Source organism: Taeniopygia guttata, chromosome 28 (genome assembly GCF_048771995.1).
Source record: "Taeniopygia guttata chromosome 28, bTaeGut7.mat, whole genome shotgun sequence".
In the NCBI taxonomy this organism is placed as follows: domain Eukaryota; kingdom Metazoa; phylum Chordata; class Aves; order Passeriformes; family Estrildidae; genus Taeniopygia; species Taeniopygia guttata.
Window position 1 is genome coordinate 2,756,465 of NC_133053.1, and position 26,250 is coordinate 2,782,714.

The following is a 26,250-nucleotide window of genomic DNA, read 5'->3' on the forward strand; positions in this document are numbered from 1 at the left end:
GCACCCAGCTTCTTCCCGGCTGCTGCTGGAGCGAGGGGAAAGCTGCTGGCAGAGACTTTTCACCTTGTGGCTTTCCTGGCAAGGGAGGCAGTTCTTCAAAGGACAAAGCTGCATCCCCGAGCCTGAGCTGGGGCTGTGCCCAGTGTTCAGCTCCCGGGGCGGGCAGGAGGAGCGGGAGGCGCGGCAGGGAGGGACGGTGGCGAAGAAGCAGAGCCGGAGTCGTGCGTAGCTCTGTCAGCTGCTGACGTTTATTGCACAGGATGGGCTGGATGGGAAAGTGGACGCTTGGAGCGGGGCCCTGTCCCTCCGGCTGCTCGGCCGCAGGGTGCCGGGGCTGGCACGGGCCCCGCGCTCGCGGTACATTCAATGTGGAAGGCTCCAGAGTGCGAGGCAGCGAGGCACACACGTGTGCACACACACACACACACACACACACACACACCTGCACACACACCCACGCACGCACAACACACGCACAGGCACTCAGTAGGTGCCTGCCCAGCCCCAGGGCTCGGGCTCCAGCGCCTGCCTCCGTCCTAGCGCTGCCTACAGGGACACGGGGCCGTGCTCACCCCCAGCCCCGGCGTGGGAGACAGCGTGTTTGTGGGTGCTTACAAGCCTCAGGGTGACCTTCCCTCAGACCCTTCCCAACTTACCTCCAGTCCTGGACCACCGCCCCTCGCCTTGGGTCTGTGAGAGGGGCGCGGGGGCACGCGCGGCGCCGGGGCTGCGCCGACAGCCCCAGGGAGGTGTCCTGCGGGTCACACACAGGGATGTGTTCAGGTCATAGATATCATCAACAGAGTTGGTCATGGCGAGAATGCAGCTGTGGCTTCTATGGGCAGCCAGGGAGGCCAGGGGGGCAGCGGGGCTTCGCCGCGGGGAGCGGGCGACAGGGTCAGACTTTGGTCGGAGACGACACGCCCGGGGGCTCGGCCCGGTGACCCCATGGTGGGGAGAGGGCACAGCAGCCCCAGGCCCACCCTGGGCAGCCGCCCCGCTCTGGAGCGGGTGGCAGGAGGGACGGGAGTGGGGGGCGTCCGTGGCCCTCGCCCGGCGGCGCAGGGTGGGCGCGGGGTGAGGGGGGTCCCTGCTGCCGCCCCTCCGGCGCGCCTGGCCCCGTGCCCGGTGCGGAGGTCACAAGTTGGAAGACAGCCTGGACTTGGCCGGGTCCGTGTCGGGCGTGCTGGACGCCGAATCCTTGCGGGCCGCCGCCGAGTCCTGCGGCAGGACGGGCGGCGGTGTCAGCCCCGGGCCCGCGGGCGCCGGGTGGGCCGGAGCCCCCCGTGAGGGCGCCTGGGCCCGCAGCCCGGCCGGAGGGGCTGGGCCCGGCGAGGCGGCGGCCGGGCCCCCTCCGATGGAGGTGCTGGACTCGCGGGCGGAGGCCGGGGGGCTCTGGGTGCTGCCGGCCGCCAGCCCGTGGGGCAGAGAGGGCTGCGAGGCCGAGAGGGGCCGCGAATCCTGGCTGAGGCTGCTGGTGTGCAGCGCCTGTGTGCTCTTGTGGGCGGCCAGGCGCTGGGGCGAGCCGGGCGCCGGCTGCTGGCTGAGGGACAGCTGCGAGCCCAGCGGCCCGGGGGCACCTCCGTAGGCGAACGTCCGGCTGGCCAGCGGGCTTTGGGACGGCGGGCTGGCCGCGGCCGCGGCGAAGGCGCTGGTGGAGGCGGGCAGGGCCGTGGGCTGCGCCGGGTCCTGCGAGGGCGAGGGGTTGGCGTGGGGCACGGGGGGCTGCGGCTGCGGCGGGGGGCTCTGCTGCAGCAGGACGGGGGACACGGCGAAGGGGCTGGGCACGGCCTGGGCGTACTGCAAGCGGCGCATCATGCGGGGCGAGCCCAGCGCCATGGAGCCCACCAGCGGGCTCGCCATCTGCGGGCAGAAGCTCATGGCGACGGCTTGCTGGAGGGTGGCGATGGCGGAGGTGACCTGGGGCTGCACGGGGCTGTACATGGCCGTGTGCTGCTGCAGCTCCGCCTGCTGCACCATCTCCCGGTCGTACTTGACGATTTCCTGGATGATCTCGTTCTCCTGGTTGTTGAAGACACCCGAGTTGAGGTCGTGCTGCACTTTGTGGAGCAGGATCGAGTTCTTCTTTCCTGCAGGGAGAAGGCCGGGAGAGGATGCACCGTGAGACACTGTACTGCTGCTATGGTGGGTTCCCATGGGGAACCACAGCTGCCCCTTTTGCCAAGACACCCCCTCTTCCCCCCAGGTCCCTCTGTGTCCTACCGATGCGGTCGAGACGGTCGATGGCCACAGTCTCAAAGGCCCGTCTCATCATGGGGTACTCCTCCAGCACCTCGTTGAAGTTGTCCACTGAGAGTGAGTAGAGGCGGCAGTAGGTGTCTGCACGGACACTGGCCGTGCGCCGGCCACGGGTCAGCAAGCAGATCTCTGGGGGAAAAACGCCAGGGCCAAGGTCAGAACTCCGCCATCGAGGACAAGACAGGGCAGGCCAGGAGCAGGGTGTGAGAACCACCATGCAGTGGGTGCCCTGGGACAGCAGAGGTGTCCCAGTGACTCTCACAGACCCCGCGAGGGGACCCAGGCTCAGTCATGCCAGTGCTCACCCCCAAAGTAGGAGCCGTCGGAGAGTTTCATCTCCTTGTTGCCCTTGGTGAGGATGCTGACCACGCCGTGCTGGATGAAGTACATCTTCTTGCCGATGGTGCCCTCTCGGATGATGTAGTCACCCGGCTGGAACACCTCAAACTTCAGCTTGGTGAGCATGGCCGTGACGAAGTTGGGGTCGGCGTTGGCAAACAGCGGCATCGAGGCCACCAGCTTGCGGCAGTTGAAGTTCACGATTTCCTGTGGGGAAGTGGGTGAGCCCAGGAAGCCGGGACACGCTCCCCCAGGGACACGCTCCCCCAGGGACACGCTCCCCACCCCAGACAGTCTCACGGACACCCTGGCATGCAGATTGTGCATGGACACACTCCCACACGGAGAGGTGTTCAACCCCAAGCATGTGCACGGCAGGAGCTGGTGGGACCCACAGCAAGAAGGAAGGGATCCCTTCCCTTGGCAAGGTGAGGTAATCCCCATCCTCCTCCCAGCTCTCCAGCCCTCACCTCACGCAGGGGCTCATTGAGCTCCCCCAAGATGCTGTCCTCATCAAACATCTTGCCCTGGTAGCGATGCTCGTAGTAGTCGTGGATCTTCTGGCGGAAATCAGCGGGCAGCTTGTGGAAGGACATGTACTGCTCCACCTGCTTGTACTGTGGGGAGAGCTGCTGTCAGCTGGGACCCTCCACCCACACCCCACTCCCACAGCATCACTCCCCTCCTGCTCCTAAGCAGAACCCTCACCCCACGTGGCTGCAGCTCCGGGAGGGGACAAAGCTGTGGGACCCATCCAGCGCGGCCCTACCTTCTCCTGGTACTGGCGGCGGGAGGAGTCCAGCGACTGGATGAGGGCGGTGGCGTGGCCGATGAACATGGCGTAGCAGGTGGCCCCCACGATCATGCTCAGCATGGTCAGCCAGATGTCCGTCATGCTCTCGGGCGCCTGCTTCCCGTAGCCGATGCACAGCATGTGGCTCATGGACTTGAAGAGGGCGAAGGAGTACAGCTCACTCCAGGAGTCGTTCTGCAGTGACAGGGACACAGCTCAGCCATGCACGTGTGTGTGTGACATTGCTCGAGGGCCCAGCGCCCTGCTTCACGCCTGGCCACAGTCCCAGCTCGCTCCCAGCAATAGGAATTTGTTGAAAAGCAAACTTTTCAAACTTTCTAAATTCCCCCGGCGAAGTAGGCAGGGAAGGAAATGGTTGAGACAGGCAGGAGAGGAAGAGGAGGAAGCCAGGCGGAACAGAGCAGAGATGGAAATCTGATGAAACAGGATGAGACAGTCAGGGGGAAAGGGCCATTTGCAGGAGGCTGCAGGGCTGAGAGGGAGCAATTAGAAACAGGAGCCATTATTTATTAATAGCAGCTTTGTGGCTAATGAGCAGGAGAAGGCGGCAGGGGATGGGGCCAAGAGCCCCATGTCAGCATATTCCTCCCACCCTGATCAATCCCCTGCTCCAGGTCCTGTGAGACCTCACCAGGGTGACACTGGGGCCGGGTGCTCTGTGCACCATGGGGCACCACAGCCCTGGCCCACGGGGGATGGCATCTCCTGGGGCTGGAGGATGGAGGATGGATGATGTGGGGATGGCTGGGAGCCCCAGGAGCAGGATGTGGGGCAGAGGGAACTCACCACCATCCCGTTGATGGAGACCCAGCAGTTCTGGGGGAAATCCTGCAGCATGGGCACCAGGAACTGGAGGCAGCCATCCCAGTGGCAGAGCAGCAGCATCATCCCGATGAGGTTGATGATCCTCATCACCGCGCTGGCCAGGTCATAGGTCATGTGGAAGATCTGTGGGTGGGTGGCATGGCAGGAGGTGAGTGTGGGGACTGTCCCCCACTGCCCAGCCTGGCTCAGGGCACCGACCTGCACGGCCTCAGCTGGAAGAGGCTCCAGTGGCTGGCCTGGCTCCGGCCTGGAGGTGGCTGTGCTCCACCTGCCTATTTATAGCTGCCTGGGAAGCGCTAATGGCAGCAGGCCTTGACGAGGGTCAGGGAGACACAGATTCTCTGGGCACTGAGGAGGGAGCAGGGCAGATCCCAGAGCATGAGCCAGAGCCACGCAGCAAAGCTGAGCATGTCCCAGAGCAGGGTGGACCCTCAAAGCTGGAGGCCCCACAGGGCTGGGGGTCCTGCTGTCCCCCCCAGTGCTCCCTGAGCTCCTGGTGGGGCAGGGAGCCAGAGGGGAGAGAGGCAGAAGGCGCTGAGCTGAGCAGGGGCACAGGGTCCTATGCTGGCAGAGCAGGGGATGGTGTGCCAGCCATGGTGGCACCCATGGTGGGTGTTACACCACAGCTCAGGGATGCCCCAAACCCTCCAGGGTGGGTCACAGTCACCCACACGCCCCACACACAGCCCCACAGGTCCCCTGCAGCAGTTTGTCAGGGAACCACTGCACTCCAGCTCCCACTCTCTGCAGCCATCCAGCTGCTGCCAGAGGCTCCCAGGGCAGGTCCTCACCTCCTCCCACTGGTGGATGTAGCGGATGAGGCGGGAGAGGCGCAGCAGCCGCAGCAGGCTGAGGATCTTGGTGAAGCGCACGATGCGGAGGGCGCGGGCTGTCTTATAGACCTCCGAGTCTATGCCCTTCTCCACAATGAGGAAAACGTAGTCCACGGGGATGGAGGAGACAAAGTCCACCACAAACCAGGTCTTGAGGTACTTCTTCTTGATCTTCTCGGGGTCCAGGATGATTTCTGTGTTGTCCTCAATGACAATCCCTGTGCGGAAGTTCAGCACCAGGTCCATCAGGAAGAAGGTGTCAGAGACCACATTGAACACGATCCAGGGGGCCGTGGTCTCCTCCTTGAAGAAGGTGATGCCCACGGGAATGATGATCAGGTTGCCGACCATGAAGAGCAGCATCGTGAAGTCCCAGTAAAATCTGGGGAGTGAGAAGATGTTGGAGGATGTCACCAGCGCCCCAGAGTCCCCTCCATGCCAAGGGGACACAGCCACTGGGCTACTGTCACTCTAATGCCACCTCAGCCACAGGAACCTCCTCCTCTCCCCACTGCCTGCTCCCCGCTCTCCAATCTGCCCCCGGGATGATCTTGCAGCCAGCAGAGCCCCTGATTGAAGCAGAGGATGGGACTGAGGGCTTCTGCTGGCCTGATTTGGCCCGTGGCAGCAGGTCCTGGGGAAGGGGAGAATGATGGCACCGAGCACCAGAGGGGGACATGCTCCAGCTGAGCTGCCCGGGGGCATCCCGTGGGCTGGGGACCCCCAAACAACCGGGCGGAGTCAGTAGAGCCCTGAGGGCACGGTCCCGGAGAGGACCCAAGGACAGGGGACAGTCCCCAGGGACAGCCAGGGCCACCTCAGCCCGGGCCGCGTTTCGGAGGGTGCCCGGGTGGGGTGTGCCCGTGGGCCCCGCAGCGCGGGGGCGGCGGAAGGAGCCGCGGCGGCTCCGGTGCAGCTCCGGTGCGGCTCCGGTGCAGCTCCGGTGCAGCGGAGCACGTACGGCTGCAGTGGCCGCAGCCCGGCCGGACGCGCGGGCGGTGCGGGGCGCGCTGCTCGTCCGCCTGCCCCTGCCCACCCCATCCTGCCCACCCCATCCTCTCCCCTCTCTCCTCGTCCCCCTCTCCCGGGCCACCCATGACCTTTCTGAGCATCTGCAAGGTCACCGGGCTCTGTCACGGCAGGATGAGGCGGGGGCCACCTCGGCCCTGCCCCGCCCGGCCGTGGGGCAGGGGTAGGGGGGATTATTCTCCTCGCACGGACACGCAGGACCCCCGCCCACGCACCCGCTCAGCCCAGCCTGGGAGCTGCAGGATGATGAGCGGGGGGTGCCGTGGCCACGCCGTGCCCTGGGGGATGAGGGGATGAGGGGATGAGGGGACAGGAGGAGACCCCCACGCACACAGGAAGGGGCGATGGGCCAGGTCCCCACCCCCACTGCGCAGACTAGCGCAGGACCAGAAGGAGCCGAGCATCCCAGCTCCTGACCTTTCTCCAATGACACCTTCCTCATGTGAGACATTGCCGTGGCAACCGGGAGTGATGTCACTGCTGCAAAACCATGACTTCACACCAGGGCGGTCCCCAGGGTACCCTCACCAGAGGAGCTGTGCCCCCCCTGTGCCCCTACGCCGAGCTCTGGGTCCCCGCTGCACCCCTGGGCTCCCACGCACAGCACGACCTCCCAGGGATGCTGAAATCAGCAGAGCTGCTGTGGGGTGGATCTGCCCCCAAACCCCCTGGCAGCTCCCTCCCAGACTGACCCTGCTGTGTGCGTGGGTCCCACAGGGGCATTGGCCACGCAAAGCTGTGAAGAACAAAGATTAAATAACCACGCCAGCTGGGCAAAACTCCCCTCTGGCTCCAATCCCTCTGCAATCTGGCTGAGCCAGGGCAGAATTGGGCCTGCAGAGAAAGATAAACTGCTCCTGATCCCCCACTGCACACAGCTGACCCTGCGCGATCGCCCCGGGGACCAGCGTGCCATGCCAATGCTTTCTTCCTTGGAAGGTTCATGTGCAGAGAAAAAAGATCCAATCCAGGCTACTAAAAATATCTGAAAACAAATTAATCAGGATCCTCGACACCCCTCCCTCGCTTCTGACCCAATTGTACGACAGCGACGACGACAGGAGATGCCCAAAGCCCCTGCGAGAGGCGGCTGCCACCTTCTGCTCCATCACCCGCCCACGGCCTGGCACAGCGGCGCTGCTCGGAGTCCTGGGCAAGATGAGAGTGGGGTCCAAGCCCCAGAGGGGGGCATGCATGCCAGGGTGGTCCCTGCTTAACTCCACTGGCAGCACTCAGAGCTCCAGGGATTGCCAGGGATGATCCAAACTCTCCTTCCTGTGCTGATGCCGTGGGACACACACCCAGAGCTCCTTTAGGCTCCCCCCTGCCTCTGAGGTCTGAGCCCTTTGGCTGCCTGGGGGCAGAGGCAGCACGGGATCAGTGTGGGATTGGGGCAGGATTGGGGCAGGATCGGCACTTTGCAAACTCGCACTAAGTACTCGTATTCTAAAAATGAGATTGCTGCGAGAAGGGGGTTGTGGAGCCAATGGCAGAAGTTTGGCCAAGCTGATGAGCAGTGGTGGCCAAGGCACAGATCCCAGCACAGCCAGTTGGTGCCCTCTCCCCTGGAAAAGCCTTTTACCCTGGGGGGAAGGGGGTACAAAGGCTTTCAACCTGCTCAAGGACCCAAACCTTCGCCATCCCCCAGGTCGGTCACAGCCTGTCCTCCCCTTGAGGTGGCTGTCAGCAGCTGACGCTGCAGAGGGAGGGGCCCAGCTCCCAAAATCTCACCACAGGGAATGGGAACACCAGCACCAGAGCGGTCACACACACCAGCAGCAAGAGCAGCTGGTGAGTCTCATCCCTCTGCTCAGGAGCCCCTGTGGTGGCACCACCAGGCAGAGGGAACGCCCCTGGAAGCATTTAAACGTGGGTGAGGAAGGCTCCAGCCAAGCAACACCAGGATATGTCCTCTGGATGCATCTTTGCCCCTGATTCACATGCAGGAACAGCTCTTGCAACAGAAAATCATCATCAGTGAGCACCTCCTGCTCAGCTCCAACCCCAGCCCCAGCCCAGCTTTGTGGAAGGCTGGAGCAACCCCTGAGCAGCCCCTTGGTGGTCATGGGGTGATGGGCACTGCCACCACCTCCAAACCACCACTGCAGCTCCTGCAGCGCCCAAAGCAGCGCCCCAGGGCTGCTGCAGAAACCCCAAAAGAAGCAATGAAGGAGCTGGCGCTGGCTTGGCTGCTCCTCTGGAGACCAGAAGCGGCAAAGTCAGTGACAATCATTGCCCAGCACCCAAAAGGAGGTGGCCTTGCTCCAGCACACACTTACAAGGTCTCTTTGATCAGATTGGCAGCTCAGGATCTCACCAGCCGCCCTGATTGCTTCCTCATCATTCAATATTTATGTAAATAGCAACTTTGGTTCCTGGAGCAAATCTGCCCTGAATTGAGTGTGAATGATGGCAGCACCATGGCCATGAGGAGCCAGGATTTGCTAAATGATGCCGATTATGAAATGATGTCACAGATGCAGATGGAGAATGATTTTCTCTTAAGATGGGAAGTGGGTTTTGCAGGGCAAACACCACCAGGTCACGCTCCATTATCATTGCTGGAGAAATGCTTTTTTGATTCCTTGAAGGCAGGACAAGATGGGAGGGATGCACTCACGTCCCCGACGGGCACAGGCAGAGCGGTTCCTCAGCCCAGCCTGGCGTGGGCCGATGCTGTTCCTGTGCACGGCTGTGGAGCTGGAGGATGCCATGGCTCTGCCTGCAGCTCCTCCCCGCTGGGCAGGGAACTCTCCTACGCCACTTCCAGCACCAAAACACAGGCAGCCACTCTGCCCCAATGGGTTTCGAGTCTCGGTAGAGGCTCCAGGAGAATGAAGCCCGTGCAGGGCAGGACAGCCAGGGTGACTCCCCAAGGTCACTCCAGCACCCACCTGCCTGCTGCCAGCACCAGTCCAGGGAGTGATGCTGCTGCACTCTGGGGAATCCTCTGAGGCCTCAAGGCCACTGCAGGCTCGCTGGAGGGAGATCCCCGCTCTTGGCAGCACTGTGGGCTCTGCCACCAGTGCCACAGCTCTGCCAGCTCAGAGAAGCAGGGCAGGCTCTGCCCCGGTGCCAGCATGGGGGGTCACCTCACTCCCAGCCTCCCCCAACATCCCACAGCTGCTGAGGGTGAGGAAGAGCACAGGGAGTGAGGAAGGGCGAAGCCCTCACATTCAGCAGCCCCCAGGATCCACCTGGCACTGCCGCCTCTGCTCTGTCACGGCAGGGACAGAGGAGGTGCCTCTGCCACAGGACTGGCAGGGGCCAGGCAGTGTGACCACTTCTCACCCCAAATCTGCAGCAGAACCCAGAGCCCAGCCAGCGAGATGAGGAGGGGGCTCCACTGGGTTCCCATGGCAGGTTCCCAGGGTGGAAGGGCTCAAACCCTTGTGCAGGAATTGGCCCTGAGGGGTGGCCAAAGGCCTCCAGCTGCTCCTCTGGAGGAAGCCAGAGCAGCCCAGGCAGCACACGAGGGTGAAAGCAGGAGGTGAAGGTGCTGCTCCTTGCCCTGAGCCCATGGCCACCTCCACCTGCCTCAGGGAGCCCACGGGGCCCCATCAGTGTCAGCAGCGAGCAGAACCTGAAATGCACCTCGGGGGATCCCCCACTCAGGCACCCAGCACACCCTCCCTCGAGCCACCCCAAACCTCTCACCAGCACAGCAGCACAACGACCCGGGGCTGAGCCTCTCAGCCCCTCCAGCCCTGGCCAAAGGCTCCTCCAGCCCCTTTGGGGTCTCTGGACCAGGGTCCAAGTCAGCAGCAATGCCAGCAGGGTCTCGGCCTCCCCATCCCCGCAGGATGCCATGCTGCCTGCCCAGGCAGCGCAGCCATCCCTCCCCGTAGCTTTCACACGACTCGGGAAGCATTTGCCACTCTGGAGCTCGCCAGGGCTCAGGGATGGGAAGGAGATGGAGCTGTCGAGCCTTTCTCCCGGGTTTGTCATTCCTTGCCTGGCAGACTCACAGGCTGGATCCTGGGGACTCGAGTCCTCTCAGGAGGCAGAAGAATCCCCCTCCAACCAGGGACAGAATCAGGCCTCCCTGGGGAAGGGGGGAGCCTCCACAACGCTCTGCCAGGCGTTACCAGCACGTCCCCCTGCCCAGCCCCAGCCCTGCCCAGGGAGGGGGACACGGAACCCCGGGGAGCTCCGGGGACAGAGCCGAGGCCCGGCGGGGCTCAGAAGGGCCGAGCCGGGCCGAACCTGCCGAGGCCCCGGGAAGGACAAGGGGACGAGGGGATGCCCTTGCTGAGGCACGGCGAGGGCTCCGGGCTCCGGCATCCCCGCGCCGGGGAAGGGGATGCTCGGCTCGTCCCTCCCGCGCCCGGCGGCGGCTCAAGGTGCCCTCGGCCCGGCCCGGCCCCGCGGGTACCCCCGCACCTGAAGTCGCTGTAGGGGTGGATGATCCAGGCCCCCGCCGACTTGACGCGCTCCTGCTCCCGCTCCACCGCCTTCTGCGAGCCGAACATCCGCAGCGAGAACTTGTTGACGCCGGGCTGGAGCATCGCCCCGAACTGCCGCTGCATGAAGCTGGCCTGGCTCCCGCGGACCTCCTCGGCCGCATCCTCGCTCGCCCCCTCCTCGGCCGCCTTGGCCCCGCCGGGGGATGCGCCGCCGCCGCCGCAGGAGAAGGAGACCTTGGGCTCGCGGGGCGGCTCCGGGCCGGGGCTGCACGGCGGATCCCCGCGGCGGCACTCGCCGTTCGGGGACCCCTTCCCGCCGCGGCCCCGCGCCCGCCCCGGCCCCGCCGCTCCGCCGCGCTTGGCCCCATCGGCCGCCTCCTCCTCGGCCGCCGCCTCCCCGCCCGCCGCGCCGCGGCCCGCCCGCATCCTGCCGCCGCTGCCGCCGCCGCTGCCGCCGCCGAGGCCACCGGCGGCCGAGTGGCGCCCGCCGCCGCGGCGGGGGCGGGCCGGGGCGGGCCGGGGGCGGGCGGCGGGGCTGGGCCGGGGGCGGGCGGCTCCGCAGCTCCCCCCGCCGGCACAGCCCTCGCCGGTGGGACCGGCTACCGGCACCGGTCACCGCGGCGGGACATCCACCTTCCGTGCCGACGGTGCCGCCAGCCCATCCGCTCCGCCGCGGAGGGAGCGCTGCTCGCCGTCGGGCCGGGGATGGAGCCCATCTCCGCTCCAGCTGCCGGAGCTCTGCCCTCCCACCGCCCCGAGGACCCACCGCTCCAGCGCTGAGCCCAGCCGGCGGCAGGAGGGATCCCCGAGGTGTACCGGGGATGGAGACCCCGCACCGGCGGCGCCCCAGGACATCACCGGCACCCGAAGCTGGGTACCGGACAGCCGCCGAGGGTGCTGACGCTCTGCAAGGACATCGGCACCGGCATCTCCTGCCCGCTGCCGCGGGAACGGCTCGTCCGGCTGCGGCTGTCCCGGGCGGCGGGGTGCCGGGGATCCCCGGTTCGCACCGAGCAGCCGGACACGGGGCCGGGCGAGACCCGTCGGGTCCCGGGGCCGCGTGGGACGCGGCGGTGGCACCACCTGGTGCTGCGGGACAGAACCGCAGCGGAGCCAGCGCCGTGCCCGGGCCGGGCACCGACAGCCGCGGGCCCTGCGCTGAGCCCCAGGGCAGGAGGCACCCCAAAATCCCGCTGCGGACCACAGCGGCCCCGTTCTGCAGCTTTACGGCCCGGGTTCAGCACGGCTGCCCCCAGGAGCAGCCCATTTCTCCAAACCATTCCTGGGGCACAGCACTGCCACCCTTAGCTGCCCCCAGCCCATGCAGACGCTGGTTCAGCCTAACCTGAAGGAGGCTGGAGATGCCAGAGGCAAGAGGTGAGGGAGCAGCTCAGGGCTCACCCCGAGGCACCGGGAAGCAGGGGCTGAGCAGGGTCACTGTGGAGCTCAGAGCATCTGCTCTCTCTCTCTCTGGAACACCACATCAGGGCCTGTTTATGCCATCCCTGCCCCAGGTTCCGTGTGGCAGCCCCCGGGCCATGGCAGGGCTGTGCCACAGCTCACCAGGACAATTGCAATGCAGCCCAGGGTGCCACGATGCCAGCTCTATCCCCTGCCCAGCTCCCGGGGCTGTCGTCCCCCTGTTCCTGCCCAGCCAAACCAAAGGCACAAGTGGTGCTTTGTGCTGCAGCCCAGAGCGGGCTCAGACAGGACCCAAAATCCTCATAAAGGAAATTAAACCATGCATTGACTTCCCACCAGGATGGCACAAGGCTGGGGCTGTGAAAGCCTTGCATAACCCATTTACAGGCACAGAGCCACGCTGCCCTCGCTCTGATGGCACAGCAAGGCACAGGCACTGGCAGGAGGGACCCTGCCACCACAGCACCAGGCTGCCAGCACTGCCACCGCCTCTCTGGGCACAGGGTGGCCACCACAGCCGTGCTCTGCCTTTGGGGTGAGCATCTGGCTACAGAGCAAGGCCATGGCTCAGGCATGTGCCCAGAACAAAGCACTGTAGGCCAGCTGGGAGCACAGGGCAGCTGCTCTTCGGCCCATCCTGGGCTCTGCTGCCTCATCCAGGGGCAGGAATGCTGCCAGAAACCCCCTGAGCTCAGGGCTGCCAGCAGAGAAGAGACTCCCCACCAGACCCAGTCCTGGCCCCAGGACGCTGTGCACAAAGGTCTCACACCTTTGCTCTCACCAACCATAAAGGGCAGGAAAAAACCCAAACAAATCTAGAAAATCTGCTTGGGGAAGTGTGAGACACACAACTGGCAGGGCCTGGGAGGGCTCCTCGAGGCTGGGCTGATCCTTGGCCCCACAGCCACACAACCTGAGGGACTGTGGAGCAGGGCAAGGGGAGACTGTCCCATACAGACATGTGTGCCCCAGGCTCCTCCAGGCTCTGCAGAGCTGGAACACCCTCCCTCCTCTCCCTGCCTCCCTCCACAAAGGCTTTTACACCCATCGAGCTGCATCTCCTCAGCAATTAGAGGGCAGCCAGAGCTGGCACCAAACCCAGGCACAGCATCGTGCTCTGCAGCCAGAGGCTCAGGCGGCCCAGAGGGAAGAGACCGGAGTCCAGAGGTGGAAAAAAGAGAGAGGAATCATCTTTATTTGTGAAGTGTTAACAGATGGAACAGTTCTAACCAGCAGTAAAAGGTGTTAGACTCCCCTGAGCACCTGTCTGCTCGCAGGCCGCCACGCCACGCACACCCGCGATGGCTCAAGCACAAGCACAAAGCTGTTAAACCTTAAAAGCACCCCCAGCCCCGGCTCACCCTGCCCCTCCCCACTGCAGAGACACGAGCAGCCCATGGAATAAGTTACAGCAATCATTTATCCAGCATCCAGCTCCTGGCTGCAGAGTAACCAAGAGCAGCTCGGCAGGACTTGACTGGGAGTCTGCCCAACAGGGACGTGCCAGGAACGAGCCCTGGCCAGGGAAAAGTGCAGCCTTGCTCCTGGTGACGCACTGGGACAGACACAGAACCCCTTCCTGAACCCTCTGGTCAGATCAGGTCATCTCCCAACAGCCACCAAAGCAGCTCCTCCCTCACCCCCACAAGCAGGTGGGACACAGCTGCATTCCCACCCCCCCTCCCCACCCTGTACCAACATGAAATAACCCAGGACAGAGACAGGCAGAGACCTAGACTACCAGGAACAAAGGATTTACATTTACAGGTAGAAAAAAACCCTCCCACGACTCTTTAAAAAAAAAAAAAAAAGTACTGTATTTTATATTCTACAACTTAAGTTTCCTTAGAAAGTGAAGTAACTGAATTGCAAGGACGCACTAGAGTATTCCATGGTGCTATTTTACCAAAAAAAATTAAAAGAAAATAAAATTGTCCAGACGAGTTCTTCATCTACACATCACCTGGCAGGAGAGAAAGAAGAAAAGCCAGTTAGATAAACTCTGCTGCACCAGTGCAGCTGCACTAGGCTGGTAGAGCTGGGCCTCAGCAGCTGCAGCTCCTGCCCCGGGCACTCACCTGGCCCTGCTTAGTTGGCGTTTCTCTGGCGGACGTTCTTGTCCTTGTGGTTTGTGGCATTGCTCTTCCTGGGAAGGGAGAAGGGGCGTGAGGGAAGGGAGAGCAGAAATTCCCCCACACTACCCCTCAGGTCCAAGCAGAGGGTGCAGAGCAGATCCCAGAGCAGGGGCAGACACCAGTGGCACCTCAGGTTTGTGTGGTTTACAGATGGGGACACCAAATGAACCACAGGGGGACGTTTCCCCCCACTGAGTATTATCCCACACCAGCCAGTTTTTATCTTTGCATAAAGCTTTTCTCTTTGGAGCAGATTCCCTGGCTGGATGAGATCTACCAGTACAAATCTGGCTAAATAGGAACAGGCAAGGTACTCACAGTGGTGCAGAGCCTCCATCATCATCTTCACATTCCGGACAGCACAGAAAGAAACAAAATAGAAATAGTCAGGGAATAGGACATACAAAGTGACTTCTGCCTCCCCTTAAAGCAGTGGAAGCTGCATTCCAGGCAGCGATTCCTCCACCAGTTAAAATTGGGCAGGGTAGAGCTCCTCTGGTGACATCTGCTGCCCTGATCCATCCCCTGTGCTCACCCCCACGGCACCAGGACTTGGGAAGGCTCCCAGATCCCAGCACACTCCCAGCAGGTAAAGGGGAAGCCAAACAGGATGTTTCAGGAATGAGGCTTTAAGCAGCAGCAGCAGCAGGAAGCCCTTCTCCCTCCCCACATGTCGTGATACCAAAACAAACACTGCACACCACGTTCTGAGCAGCACAGCTAAGGGAACACCTCTGCCAACACGGGCCAAGCCCTGCAGCCTTTCACCAGCCCCCTGAGATCTTCCACTTCCCAACAGGAGGCTCCCAGTTGTGTCCTTTGCTCCCCATCACCTCTTCTCCAGCCCTGGCACCCCCTGAGTGCCGCGCTCCAGGCACTGGGGCTGCCCTGGGCACCAGGATCTGCTCATGGCTGGTGAGAGGAGGCAGGCACACGGCTGGAACTACCTTTACTTACCACGTGAGGTGGCACCAGCAGCAGAGAAAGGAAGAGTGGATAGGTAACACCAGCAAGGATATACCCCAAGAGCATCCCCACCCCATCCTGTGGGAATCGAGAGCTTCCCTCTGGCTGCCCTGGCAGGGCTGGGACCCTGGCAGGGGTCAGGAACCCCCCTGGACAGAGCCCCCAGAGACACTGTCTGTGATCTCTGTCCATGCAAAAGAGTTTTCAATCTTACAGGATGAATTACAAGCTCTGAGTGTTTGATATAAGCAATAATTAAGTGTGGCACGGGTGCAAAAGTAAAATTTTAGGATTCTAGATTAGGGGTCCAAAGGGCACAAGATGGAGGAAATTGGGTGTGTCTTGTCCTTTTTCTCCTTCTTCATGCCCTCCATGTTTCACTGTGGTGTTGGCATTTTTCTGTTGGTTCAGGCTGGGGACACACTGTCCAACGTAGGTGACAGATATTGGCACGTTATTGTAAATCCAGCACAGGTAGTTTGTGGTATTTAATGTTTGTACCATCCCACTGAGGGCAGAGCCCCACACGCTGCCCTGCAGGACAGAGCTGCGGCAGGGCAGCAGAACATGTTAGAGATAAACAGAATAAACACCCTTGAAACAGCACAGACCAATTATGGCTCTTCTTTGGCAGGGGGCTGACAGACAGAGACTTTCTACAATCTCGGAATCATCAATAGCACAGATTCTGACACCATCCCAGGTGACAGGAGGTTCCAGTTCACAGAAAGTACTGGGGGGAACTGGTTCAGACAGGCCTCAGTGCCACCCTTCAGGTGGGACAATGCCACAGAGACTTTGGGGCAGAAAGAACCACTTTACACCAGGGAAGTGTAAAGCCATGTGTGTTTACCAAAGGGGTGTGATGCTGTATCCTCATCCATGAGCACCTGGGAACTTGAGCTCCCATCAGGACATTTCAGCACATTCACCTGTCCATCAAAGCATCTCCTACAGCTCTGACAGGTCAGCACCCCACAGACCTGGACGGATGCCACCAAACCTCATCACAAAGTGTTTTTGCTGGGAGATGCAGCTACAACATCTTTAAGACAGCGTTTGCCTTCCAGCCAGGGGTGTCAGAGGGTAGAACACCTGCTTGTGAAACTGCCTGCAGTGGAATTCTAAGCCCTGCAATCATGGGCTTAGCCTTTAGCCCCTCTGCTGCACCTCTCCTGAGCCTGCTCCTCGCAGGGGGCCAGGGGCAGCTGCAGGATCCCAGGCAGGAAGGATGCAGAGCATTCACACTGCATTGTTAACAGCATCAGATAAAGGAGCTGACACAATGCAGATCCTCACCGATAAGGAAAGGGAGGAGCTGGTGCTTCCAGAACAGATTAAAAGATAGTACTGGGTCTTGGAGATGCAGGATGTGTGGAACTGATGACCCAAAACATCCTGAACTGAACACGAGGCTGCTCTTTCAGAGCCACTGACAGTCCCTCCCAGCTCTGCAGCAGCTCTAATACTTCTTTACAAACCCCTTGTCCAGAGTGGGAGCTGCCAAAGCAAACCCAGCCCTGCGGACACTCAAGGGAAGCAGAGGAACTGGTGAGACAAAGGGTCAGGCTGACCTGCACAGAATCCTCTCCTGCTCCAGATCTGCCAGAAACAGTGCAATTACAGGCAGCTTCATGGCTGAAGTGGCATGGGACAGACTGGCTCCTCAAGAGCCCTCAAACCACCCCTCTTCTGAGAGAGGGACCTCAGAACCCCCTACAAGCCCATCTGAGGCAAGCACATTTCTCTCCCTCTCAGGATTTTCATAGAGGTGCACAGAGAGAAATGAAAAGAGAAAACAATTTCTATTTCTGCTCCTTGTTTTTACTACGTGGAATGTGTGTGGAGAATTGTTTACCTGGAGTGATTGTTTGGTTGGTTTCTGGTGAGGATTGTTTGAGCCTGATGGCCAATCCAACCCACCTGGGGCTGGACTCTCAGAGATGGTCATGAGTTGTGAGAGTCAGAGAAAGTAGTATGTAGTTTTAGTGTCCTCCTTTTGTACAGTATAATGATGTATTTTAGCCGTAGTTATAATAAAGGAATAATTCAGCCTTCTGAATTGAGTCAGACATCAGCATTTCTTCCCATTGGGTTCGCCTGCGTTTACCCATCCTGCCTGCACCCTGCAAACCATCTTCCTGCACAGACCCAAACCCAGGCGGCCTCTTACCATCAGGAACCTCATCTGGCTTCCTCCTCTTCTCGTAGATGAAGATGATGGTGACGAGGACCAGGACTTCTGCCACGATGCCCAGGAAGGGCCAGAGCGCTGCCAGGCGGCTGCGGACGCGCAGGCTGACGGTGGCATCGCCACTGCCCAAGGAGTTGGTGGCGTTGCAGAAATAATCCCCCGTGTCCTGCTCGATGTCCAGCTTCAGGATGCGCAGCTCGGTCTTGTTGCCGCTGGATTTGATGATGTATCGCCCGGAGGCGTTGTCCAGGCGCTGCAGGGAGGAGAAGGAGAGGGATCTCAGGGTGATGGGTTTCTCTTTGAGCTTTTAGAGCTTTTTTTTATCACTTGAGATATCTTAGTAAAGCCCAAATGGCTTAAAATTGGCAGGATGGCTTTCGAGGTAGAGTTGGAAACAGATAAAGGTTTAATAAAAGGCAAAGTAACAAAGGTCTTACAGAGGAAAACTGAGCTAAGGGCAAGAGGTTCTTGCTCCTGCTAAAACACCCCCCAAAAGTGATTATTCCTTTAGTTCTCTTCCTTTTCTAGTGAATTACCCAACTGAGACCTCTTGGCCTCTGTCCAATTGGACAGCCCCACGTCTGAGGTGAAGTCCAACAGGTTCTCTGAGGTGTCTTTGTACCAATTAGGGAGAGAAATTTCTGGGCTTTTTGCCTTTTTAAGCAGACAAAGAATAATTTAGTCACTCCATCAACAGAGGGCACATTTCTACCTCAGGGCAGTGCTGACTGACCACCACAGAAACCCCACTGCTGGGGAGCTCTGAGCTTTGGAACAATTCTGCTGGCACAAGGACTGGGCAGCAGGGCAGGCAGGAGGGGAGAAGGAGCGAACCACAGCACTTACCTGACCACTTTTGTGCCAGGACCAAGTGGTGACAGCAGGGAAAGAGGGATTCTTGCAGGTCAGCACACCCGTGTCCCCCTCATTCCCATGCTCAGACTTCTTGTATGCTGTCACCTGGGGGGGAACTAGGCAAGAGGGAAAAAAAAACAAAAAACAAAAAACAAATTTGGACATCTCACTATAGAAATCACAGAATTGTGCTTCCTGCAGCCCGCCTCACCAGAATCAGCTGCCCCAAAATCCTCAGTCGGGTTGTTCCTCTCACTAGTTTGGCACTTTTAAAGAGAGAAGTGCATCAAGCTGCTTCAGGAAAGGCTCAAAGAGATTTGTCCAGCAGGTATTATCCCTCTATCCATTACTCCTGTGGGAACATGCCCACACAAGGCTGGTTTAGTGCCAGATCTCAGGGCTGACCCTGCACACGCTGGAATGGCCTGATAACGGCGCTGCCTCTGAGAGAGCAGCCAGATAAGGGCTGGGAGCAGCTTTTCAACCAGCTGAAAAGACACCACAGCAAAGTGCTGAGGAGATCACAGCTTCCCCACGCCCCTCCTCAGACCCCAGGAGCAAAGAGGTGAAATTACCAGAAATATTCACTTCTCCTTTCATCTGTGGGTTTGCTTCGAAGACACACTCATAGATGCCAGAGTGCTCCTCCCTCTTCCCCTCGATCCTACCAAAAAACAGGATTCAGGTAAGCATCCAGCACAACTTATCCAGAGATTCTGACCCCCAGACTCAAGGAATCACAGATCCACAAGCACCAGCAGCCTCCTGCACAGCAAATTTCCCCCATTCCAGCAGGATATTTATGCTGCACTGTGTGCCTACAGCAACCCAAGCCTCCACTGTCTCCTCACACACGGAGGGTGGCAGAAGAGGGTTTTATGTGCACTTGACTCCGCCAAGTCAGAGATCGCTGCTCCAGCTCAGTGAAACACAGGGCAAAGCAGTGGCAAAGCTCACCCAGGCCAGGCTGCTCTGGATTGATCCCTGATAGAGGAAAAACTCTCCCACTCTCCTTCCTGTAAAGCTGCTGCAATGAGATTTAGTGGATTACGCAGCCCTGCAACAAACATCCCATTCTGCTGCTCAGTAATACCCACTCGAGGGAAGGGGCCCACACTTTGTGCCACGGCTGCACTGGGACAAGGGGCTGTTTGTTAGTTCTGCCCTGCACGGCGCTTCCCACTTCCAAAAACCACTCAGCTGAGGAATTGAGGTCACGCGAGGGAGGCTGGGTTATAAATACTTTAATCCTTGTTCAGCTCCCTGTTGCTATGGGGAGACAGGCACGTCGGCACTGCCATACAAAGGGACACGATGCCTGCACAGCTGCTGGGTCACTGCCAGCCAGGCCTGACTGCAATCAGCAAGGAAAGCTCGCTGCACTGCCACAATAGGGCTGGTATTCCTGCAGCCAGCACAGACCACAGCTCTGCAGCTCCTTCTGGGACTCTGGGAAGGGACACAAAGCCCCAGGGAGAGACAACATGCACTGGAGCCTCTTGCTCCACACACAGGGAGCGGGCAGCTGGTGGCCTGCCCAGAGCAGGACTCCTGGGGGAACAGCTCTGGAACACTGAATAACCAGAGTCCAGCTGAACACCTGCTTAAAACCAGGAAATCTCTCTCTAAGAGGATATTTGTGGCACAAAACCACCCCTTTCTCCTCTTTTTTCGATGCCCTCCTCCTCATAAAGTAAAATCTTGGGCCTTACCAAAACTCTGTTCAACTCCACCCCATCAGCAGAGCTGCAAGAACTCAGCCCTGGTTCCAGCTGTCAGCAAACACCAGCTGCTTTCAGGGAAAAAGCCCTGCCCCTGCTCAGGTTCTGACCTTGCCCTGACACTCACGTGTAGCTGGTAGAAGCATCCGGGCTGCTGTCCTCATCCAGGATCTTCTCTTTGTGAATCCACTTGTGGCCCGTGATGGTGGGGTGTGATCCAGATATGTTACAGCTCAGGATCACCTTGCCAGCACCCTCAAAGTAACCAGCAGCAATTTCTGGACCTGCATTCATAAAGAATCAGATTGCAGTTAACCCAGGGTACGGCAGAGCTGACGTGGTGCCCAAGAACCTGCAACACAAAACCCACAGCTCCTTGGCTCTATCCCCAGCTCCCACTTACCTTCACACAGCTCCCTACCAGAGCTGGCCAGCACCAGAGAGTCCCCAGTGCCAGGTCACCGGGCCTGAGTGGACCTGGGATGGCCACGCTGGCCCTGCATCGCTCGAATCCCCGCTGTCCCAGCACGGGTGCAGCCCCAGTGCTCAATAAGCAATGGAAAAGGTCACTCTGAAGGGCAGAGCACGGCTCTGCGCTGCTGGGAGCCGCCACAGAGCTCGTGTGTCAACACCTGCCAGCACCTGAGCAGCTTCACACACCTCCAGGCAGCACAGAGGGCGGGCAGGACCCTCCGTGGTGAGGGGCAGCAGACAAGAACACGTGGGTTTAGTTAAAACAACTCCAGGGAGAACAGAGCTGTGACTCTGAGAGGTCCTGGGCCTCCATGTGCCAGGCAGCAGTAAATTATGCAACCTAAGATGACTCAGGAATTTCTACTTGTAGGAGGCTGTCCAGAGAAGGCAGCGCCAGCAGCAGCACCACTGCACAGCCCCAGTGCCACTACGGCCCCTACCCTCCCACCCCATCTCCTGCCAGGACCGACAGGCATTTTGCATTTCCTCCTATCCAAATTCCACTGGAAGAAGGGTTCTGCTGGAGTTCTGCTGAAAAGGCATCTCTCCTAACTCCAGCGTTCACAGAGAGACCTCAGCAGGACTTTAATCCCCCTCCCAGGTTCCTATCCCTGGAACCCGGCCACGTCCACGGGACAAGCAACAACATCAACACTTGGGTGTCACACAGACACGGCCACTTCAAAAATGGTTGCACCTCAGACCTCAAAGCAAGATTTGTTTTCCCAACGGTCTGGCTTCACCAGCACGGGAGCGAGCTCAAAGCAGGGCTGTTGGAAGGAGCGGGAGCTGTAGGAGCCGCAGGGAAGGGCTGCTGGTCAGTGGTGGTTAGGGCAGAGTCGACCACAGAATCGAGGCTCAATTCTGCAGCCAGCACCAGGGCTCGGTGGCACTCGGGAACAAGCAGCAGGTTCCAGGTTCTTTGGCTCCGGAAAAGGCGCGGGACTGCCGGAGGGCGAATTGATTGGGAAGCCACAACCCTTTTTGAGCAGGGCCATTCCGGGTCAAGTCACAGGTGGTGGGGAGATTGACAGAGGGTGGGAGTCTCTCAGTTCTACAGCCGGGGTGGGAAGGTGGGGGGAGCTTTCGGGAGCCACAGGACACGGGTGCAGGGGTGAGCATGGCAGGAGACTCAAGACACCGGTGTCCGAGCAAGTGCCAGGGCCTCGGTGCGGCCACTCACGTTCGATGACAAAAACGTTCGCCTGGGAACGGATCCACTTGACTTTGGGGCTCTTCGACAAGTGGTTGCGGTCGGGGTCGTTGCTCGCCCGGCACTCATACATGCCCGAGTCGTCGCCCGTGAGGTTGGCGATGGAGATGGTGCTGGTGGAGTGCAGGTTGTAGGTGGCGTTGATTTTGACACGGTCCTGCCGTGCGCCATCCCAGAGCTGAGCATAGGTCTCATTGGGGTCGTTGCCCTCAAACCACCACTGGATCTCGGGGATGGGATTGCCAATCGCCTCGCAGTACAACTCCACGCTGTCCTGCATCAGTCTCTTTTGAGACAGCGGTGACTTTATAAAGCCAGCTATGAGTTGAAGAGGTATTAGTGCAAAGTGTTAGTGCAAAGCAAGAATTCACCTTCCACAAGCAAAAATAACCCTGGGCGACCGAGAAGAGGCTGCAGGCTGTCTCCACATCAGCGTGCTCTTCCCTCCCTCCCCTCCATGCTCTGAACTCTGCCTGGCTCAGACAGGGCTGCTCGCTTGCATTTCGCATCTCCTGCGGCTCCGCTGCAAAACCAGCGCTCGGTGTGTGCCACTATCCAAACTGGATGCCCCTCCTGCTCTGAGGGACAGCCCAAGGCCCCTGAGCACGATGAAAACACTGCATTCGTGTTTTATGCAGCCCCCACATTCCCCAGCCTGTGCTCTGGCCAGGTGCTGCGCAGGTCCCATCACCGTGGAAGGCTGGGGACAGCGAGGCAGCGGGACCCTGACCAAGCCCCCTCACAGCCAGTTTGATTAAGACAACTGCAGGGAGAAAAGGGCTTCACTGAGCCCCTGTGGCCCCAGGAAGAACGTGTCTGTTCCCCCTCGCTGCACAGCCCCGGGCTTCCTGACCGTAATTCGGAGCTGGCCGGGGCCCAGGCCCCCCCTCGCTGCACCATGGCACAGCCACACGTAGCAGCCCCTGGCCTGCCCGCAGCCTTGCTCCATCCCTCAGCCCCACAAGCTGCCCAGCAGGAACCCCTGAGCACAACCCCAAGGTAAGAACTTCTTTTTCTGGAGGAGGAAAGTCTTGCAGACCGCAAGATGTCACGAGCCAGGTGAGGAAACTTGTAAATTTGTTGTCATACAAACAGAGAAATCTGAGTTTTCATCTCGGGCGAGACCAGCCTGCAGAGCTGAACTGGCAACCAAGAGACCAGAGGCACAGGCAGCAGCTGCAGGCTGGAATTTGGGTATTTTTCACTCTGCCCTTGCAGCCAGAGGCCGGAGGGCTCAGTCTGGCATCAGCCAGTCCAAAGGTCGGTCCCTGCAGTGGAGCTGCCAAACGCCCGCGGTCTCCAGGGCAGTGGCCACAGCCCCAGGAGCCCTTCCCAGGGCAGGCAGGAAGGGAAGCTCAGCAGCTCCACTTTGGAAAAACCATCAGGCACAAGAGGAGGTCACTACGTGACTCAGCCCCAGCCAGATTTCAGAAGGAGCCGAGCTTGAGACACATCCTTCCTGTCCTAACAGGCTGCTCGCACCCCGAGAACCTTCCAGGAATTAATTTGCTCAGTTAAAAGCACTTTGTGATTATAAACAACTCTCCATGGATGCACCATGATGTACAAGCACAGAGGAAGTGGGCTTTGGAGAAGTTTTTGGGGGGTTTTGAAAGCCTGAAGATGTTTCAACAAAAAATCCTAAGGCTGCTTTTTGTAAAGAGTAGGAAGAAATCACTGTCACAAACCCAAGTTTGCTCAGACTCAAAAAAGACACAAGGTAGTCTGTAAGCTAAGCTTGATTCCTAAAGAAATTAATTCCACATTTTTCAAAGGAAAAACTAGTTTTTCCTACTAAAGACTTCTTACTGAAGAATAAGCATGGCTGAAAGAGAAAGGACCCCCCATGGGGGGGTGACAAAGCACTCTTAGGAGAAGGCAGACACTAATTTTAACCGAGCAGGAGGTTCAGGGGTACTCAGAGATATTATGGGATGGGGCTATCAGCTGGGTTCCACTCCCAGAACCACTGACCTGCATGCCAGAAGGGTTTTTTTTCCACAGCACAGGCCTGTGATCAAACACTCCCAACCCTGCCAAGCCCAGAGCACTTGTAGGAGCCCGTCTGCTCCAAGTGCAGCCCGAATTAAAGCGGGAGCTGGTAAAGATCAAGGGTTTTACAGCCACAAGGTGATTACTGTGCACTGACAAAATAAGCTGTGCAAGGTTATTTGCTGCGAGTTAGAGGGTACCTGGCGCAGTTCAAACAGGTTAAAAGGCTCCAGCAAGCAGCAGCAGCGAGTACCACTTGCATTCCCATGGGATTAATGCCCTCCCTGTCCCCACCAGAAAGCTGAGAGCAGGAAATCCCAACTTTGGGCTCTCTGCTCTGGGGAAAGTGCCTGTGGAGCCCAAGGCACAGGAGCGTGGCCAGCACCAACCCACTGGCATCGATCAGGGCTGCTGCCACATTTTCCAGAGGGTGACAGGCTGCAAGTGGAGCTCAGCTCCCACAGCCCAGGCGCTCCTCACAGAGCTGAGCCCGGATGCTTCCCCGGGCACAGCGTGGTATCTGAGCCAGCAGGACAGGCAGAGAGAGCAGATAACGTTCTCCAGTCACCTTCAAACTATAAACAACCTCTCCCCCTGCAGAGGGAGGAGTCCTCGGGGTGTCAACAGCAGTGGGACGTGCAGAGCCCCACTGGGTCCATGTTCCTGCCTGGCCTGACCTTTGTTTCTCGCTTTGGGAAGGGGATAATTGAGGACCTAACACTTTTTGCCATTTAAAACAGCTATAAAAGCTGCCCTTAAGCTTTGCACAGCCAGGTCAAAGTCAGGGTCCCTCCCCACGAGGGCACAGAGTCCAGGCACACATTGACCCATGCTCCATGGGGCGAGCTGCTACCCAGCCTGCTCCATAAAGCCAAACCTAAACACTGCTGAGAGGCCAAACCCCAACTTTCCAGCCCCCACTGGGCACCAGCAGGGCTCCACACCAAGCCCAGGCATGGCCAGGCAGGACACGGGCATTACACAACTCCCAGGCCTTTTCAAACCCAGCAGAAGAATTGCTTTTTCCACATCCCACCGGTGCCAGTCCCCAGGCAGGAGGGAGCTGGCAGGAAACCCTCAGCGCCACAGAGGGAGCGGGATGGCAAACTTGGCTAGCTGCAGGTGATAAATGTGAGCTTTAGAAGGCGGCTCTGCCCTGCAGAATTAAAATGCAGTTCTGTAGGAAAAAAAAAAAACTATTGGAGCACACACTTCGGTTTGCCAGGATCCTCCCACTCTTAAGGTTCGGTTGTACTATGCTGAATTAAGCGCAAATAGGCAACAAATTGGTTTGAAGTATTAAAAACAACATCCAGGAGCAGCTGCTCGCCACTGGCGGCTGAACCTCGTGCACCGGGGCCGGTCCAGAGGCTGCGGGAGAACTCGGCCGGGTTTGCCGTGAGCTCCTTCCTCCCAAAGCTGAACGGTGGAGCCCCAGCGCGGGCAGAGCCGCTCATCCCTGCGGGAAGAGCCCCCGCGCCCACCGGGGGCTGCGGAGCCGCCGCCCCGCACCGGACCCGCTCCGCCCCGGGATTATCCCGAACATCTTTAGCGTTTAAAGCCCGGCGAGCCGCTGCTGCTCCTGAGCCGCGGAAACCGGAGAAGCGGCTGCGGGGAATAAACTCCTCGGTTTTCCTAAGGAGAAAACGACCCAGCCCGGCGGAAAGCACCGGCGGACCCCGCCGCCGCTCCGGTTAAAGAAATCAGCGGGCACGCGGTGCGGCGGGGCATCCTCCGCCCGAGCTGCGGGAGTGCCCGGCGGCTGTGGCGAGCCCAGCCCGGCCCGGCCATTCCCCGAGAACCCCGGGGCGCCTCCGTTCCCCCGGCCCCGCCCGCCGCGGACGTGCCCCGCCGCAGGCGCCCGCGCCGCCGCTCCTCCCCCCGCGCCCGCCGCTCCCGGACCCGGCCCGGAGCCCACCCGCGGGGCTGGGATCCCGCCGAGACCCCTCGGAGTCCCCGCTGGACACCCCTCCGTCCAACCCCCACCGGAGCCCCCCACGTGGGCCCTCGCCAACCTCCCGCCATCCCGGGCCGCCCGAACGGAGCCCCCCCGGCCCGGAGCCACCCCGGCCCGGTCCGTACTTGTCCCCGCGGCGCCGGCGGCCATCGAGCACACGACGAGCAGCGCCAGGACCGCGCGCGTTCCCGCCGCGCCCGCCGCCATCTCCGCACGCGCCCCCGCCGCGCCGCGCGCGCGCTATAACCGCGACCGGGGGCACCGGGGAGAGGCGTGGCCAAACCGGGCACCGCCCCCTCGCTCCCCCGCTCAGCCAATCGCGCGGCGCTGCGCCCCTCAGACCCCGCCCATTTGGCCCGGCGCGACCAATCAGAGATAAGATCACACCGAGCGCCTTCTCCTCTCTCCCGGCCCCGCGGGCAGAGCCGGTTCGGGCCGGTCCCGCCCGGCCACGCCCACCGGCCCGGGCAGCCAATGGGGGCGCGCGTTGTGGGCGGGGCCGAGGGTCCCCGGGGCGGCCCCGGTGGCGGCCGCTGCCCCGGGCGGGTCCGGGACCGGGAGGGACGGGGGAGGCGAGCGGGTCTGCACGTGTCCGTCCCTGCCGAGCCGGGGCACGCACGCACCCCCAGGCCATGCGGCTCCGCGGGGCGCGGCGTGGGCAGAGTCACGGGGGGAGCCGGCGGTTCCCGGAGGCTCCCGGGGCCGCCTCAGCGGGATGTGCGGGAAGGAAACCGGGCAGCGCTTCCGCAGCGCGGGGAGTCCGGCACAGACAATGGCTCCTGCGGAGCCCGCGGGGCCGCTGCCGGGGCAGAGCAG

General features: G+C 60.5%; 2 protein-coding genes across 3 annotated transcripts; both read right to left on the reverse strand.

Annotated features, from left to right (window-relative positions):
• Positions 1 to 1,001: 1,001 nt before the first annotated feature.
• HCN2 (hyperpolarization activated cyclic nucleotide gated potassium and sodium channel 2) lies at positions 1,002 to 10,984 on the reverse strand. Its single transcript, XM_030256588.4, has 8 exons — positions 10,483 to 10,984; positions 5,029 to 5,452; positions 4,199 to 4,360; positions 3,368 to 3,586; positions 3,069 to 3,215; positions 2,565 to 2,805; positions 2,224 to 2,388; positions 1,002 to 2,090 (listed from the first exon to the last, which is right to left on the reverse strand). The coding sequence occupies exons 1-8, from the start codon at positions 10,929 to 10,931 to the stop codon at positions 1,138 to 1,140; spliced, it is 2,760 nt and encodes a 919-aa protein (XP_030112448.4). The 5' UTR covers positions 10,932 to 10,984; the 3' UTR covers positions 1,002 to 1,137.
• Positions 10,985 to 13,095: 2,111 nt separating this feature from the next.
• On the reverse strand, positions 13,096 to 25,716 carry BSG (basigin (Ok blood group)). 2 transcript variants are annotated; one of them, XM_030256598.4, is made up of 9 exons: positions 25,560 to 25,707; positions 21,456 to 21,803; positions 19,926 to 20,082; positions 18,653 to 18,741; positions 18,069 to 18,193; positions 17,202 to 17,475; positions 14,381 to 14,405; positions 14,006 to 14,073; positions 13,096 to 13,890 (listed from the first exon to the last, which is right to left on the reverse strand). In XM_030256598.4, exons 1-8 carry the CDS (start codon positions 25,639 to 25,641, stop codon positions 14,016 to 14,018), a joined length of 1,158 nt encoding a protein of 385 aa, XP_030112458.1. In that variant the 5' UTR covers positions 25,642 to 25,707; the 3' UTR covers positions 13,096 to 13,890; positions 14,006 to 14,015. The 2 variants fall into 2 exon arrangements, with proteins under 2 accessions (XP_030112458.1, XP_030112456.1); XM_030256596.4 differs by lacking the exon at positions 21,456 to 21,803 and having other exon boundaries at positions 25,560 to 25,716.
• Positions 25,717 to 26,250: the final 534 nt, after the last annotated feature.

What these genes read in the sequence shown, in the direction of transcription:
- BSG (XM_030256598.4), bottom strand. Translation starts at nt 25,641, where the DNA reads ATGGCGGCGGGCGCGGCGGGAACGCGCGCGGTCCTGGCGCTGCTCGTC. An exon ending in CGCCGGCGCCGCGGGGACAA is followed by an intron (nt 21,804 to 25,559) that starts GTACGGACCGGG and finishes TTCAACTCATAG; the next exon opens with CTGGCTTTATAAAGTCACCG. An exon ending in AGGAGAAGTGAATATTTCTG is followed by an intron (nt 18,194 to 18,652) that starts GTAATTTCACCT and finishes CCTCTTGCCTAG; the next exon opens with TTCCCCCCCAGGTGACAGCA.
- HCN2 (XM_030256588.4), bottom strand. Translation starts at nt 10,931, where the DNA reads ATGCGGGCGGGCCGCGGCGCGGCGGGCGGGGAGGCGGCGGCCGAGGAG. An exon ending in CACCCCTACAGCGACTTCAG is followed by an intron (nt 5,453 to 10,482) that starts GTGCGGGGGTAC and finishes CTCACTCCCCAG; the next exon opens with ATTTTACTGGGACTTCACGA. An exon ending in CGACCGTCTCGACCGCATCG is followed by an intron (nt 2,091 to 2,223) that starts GTAGGACACAGA and finishes TTCTCCCTGCAG; the next exon opens with GAAAGAAGAACTCGATCCTG.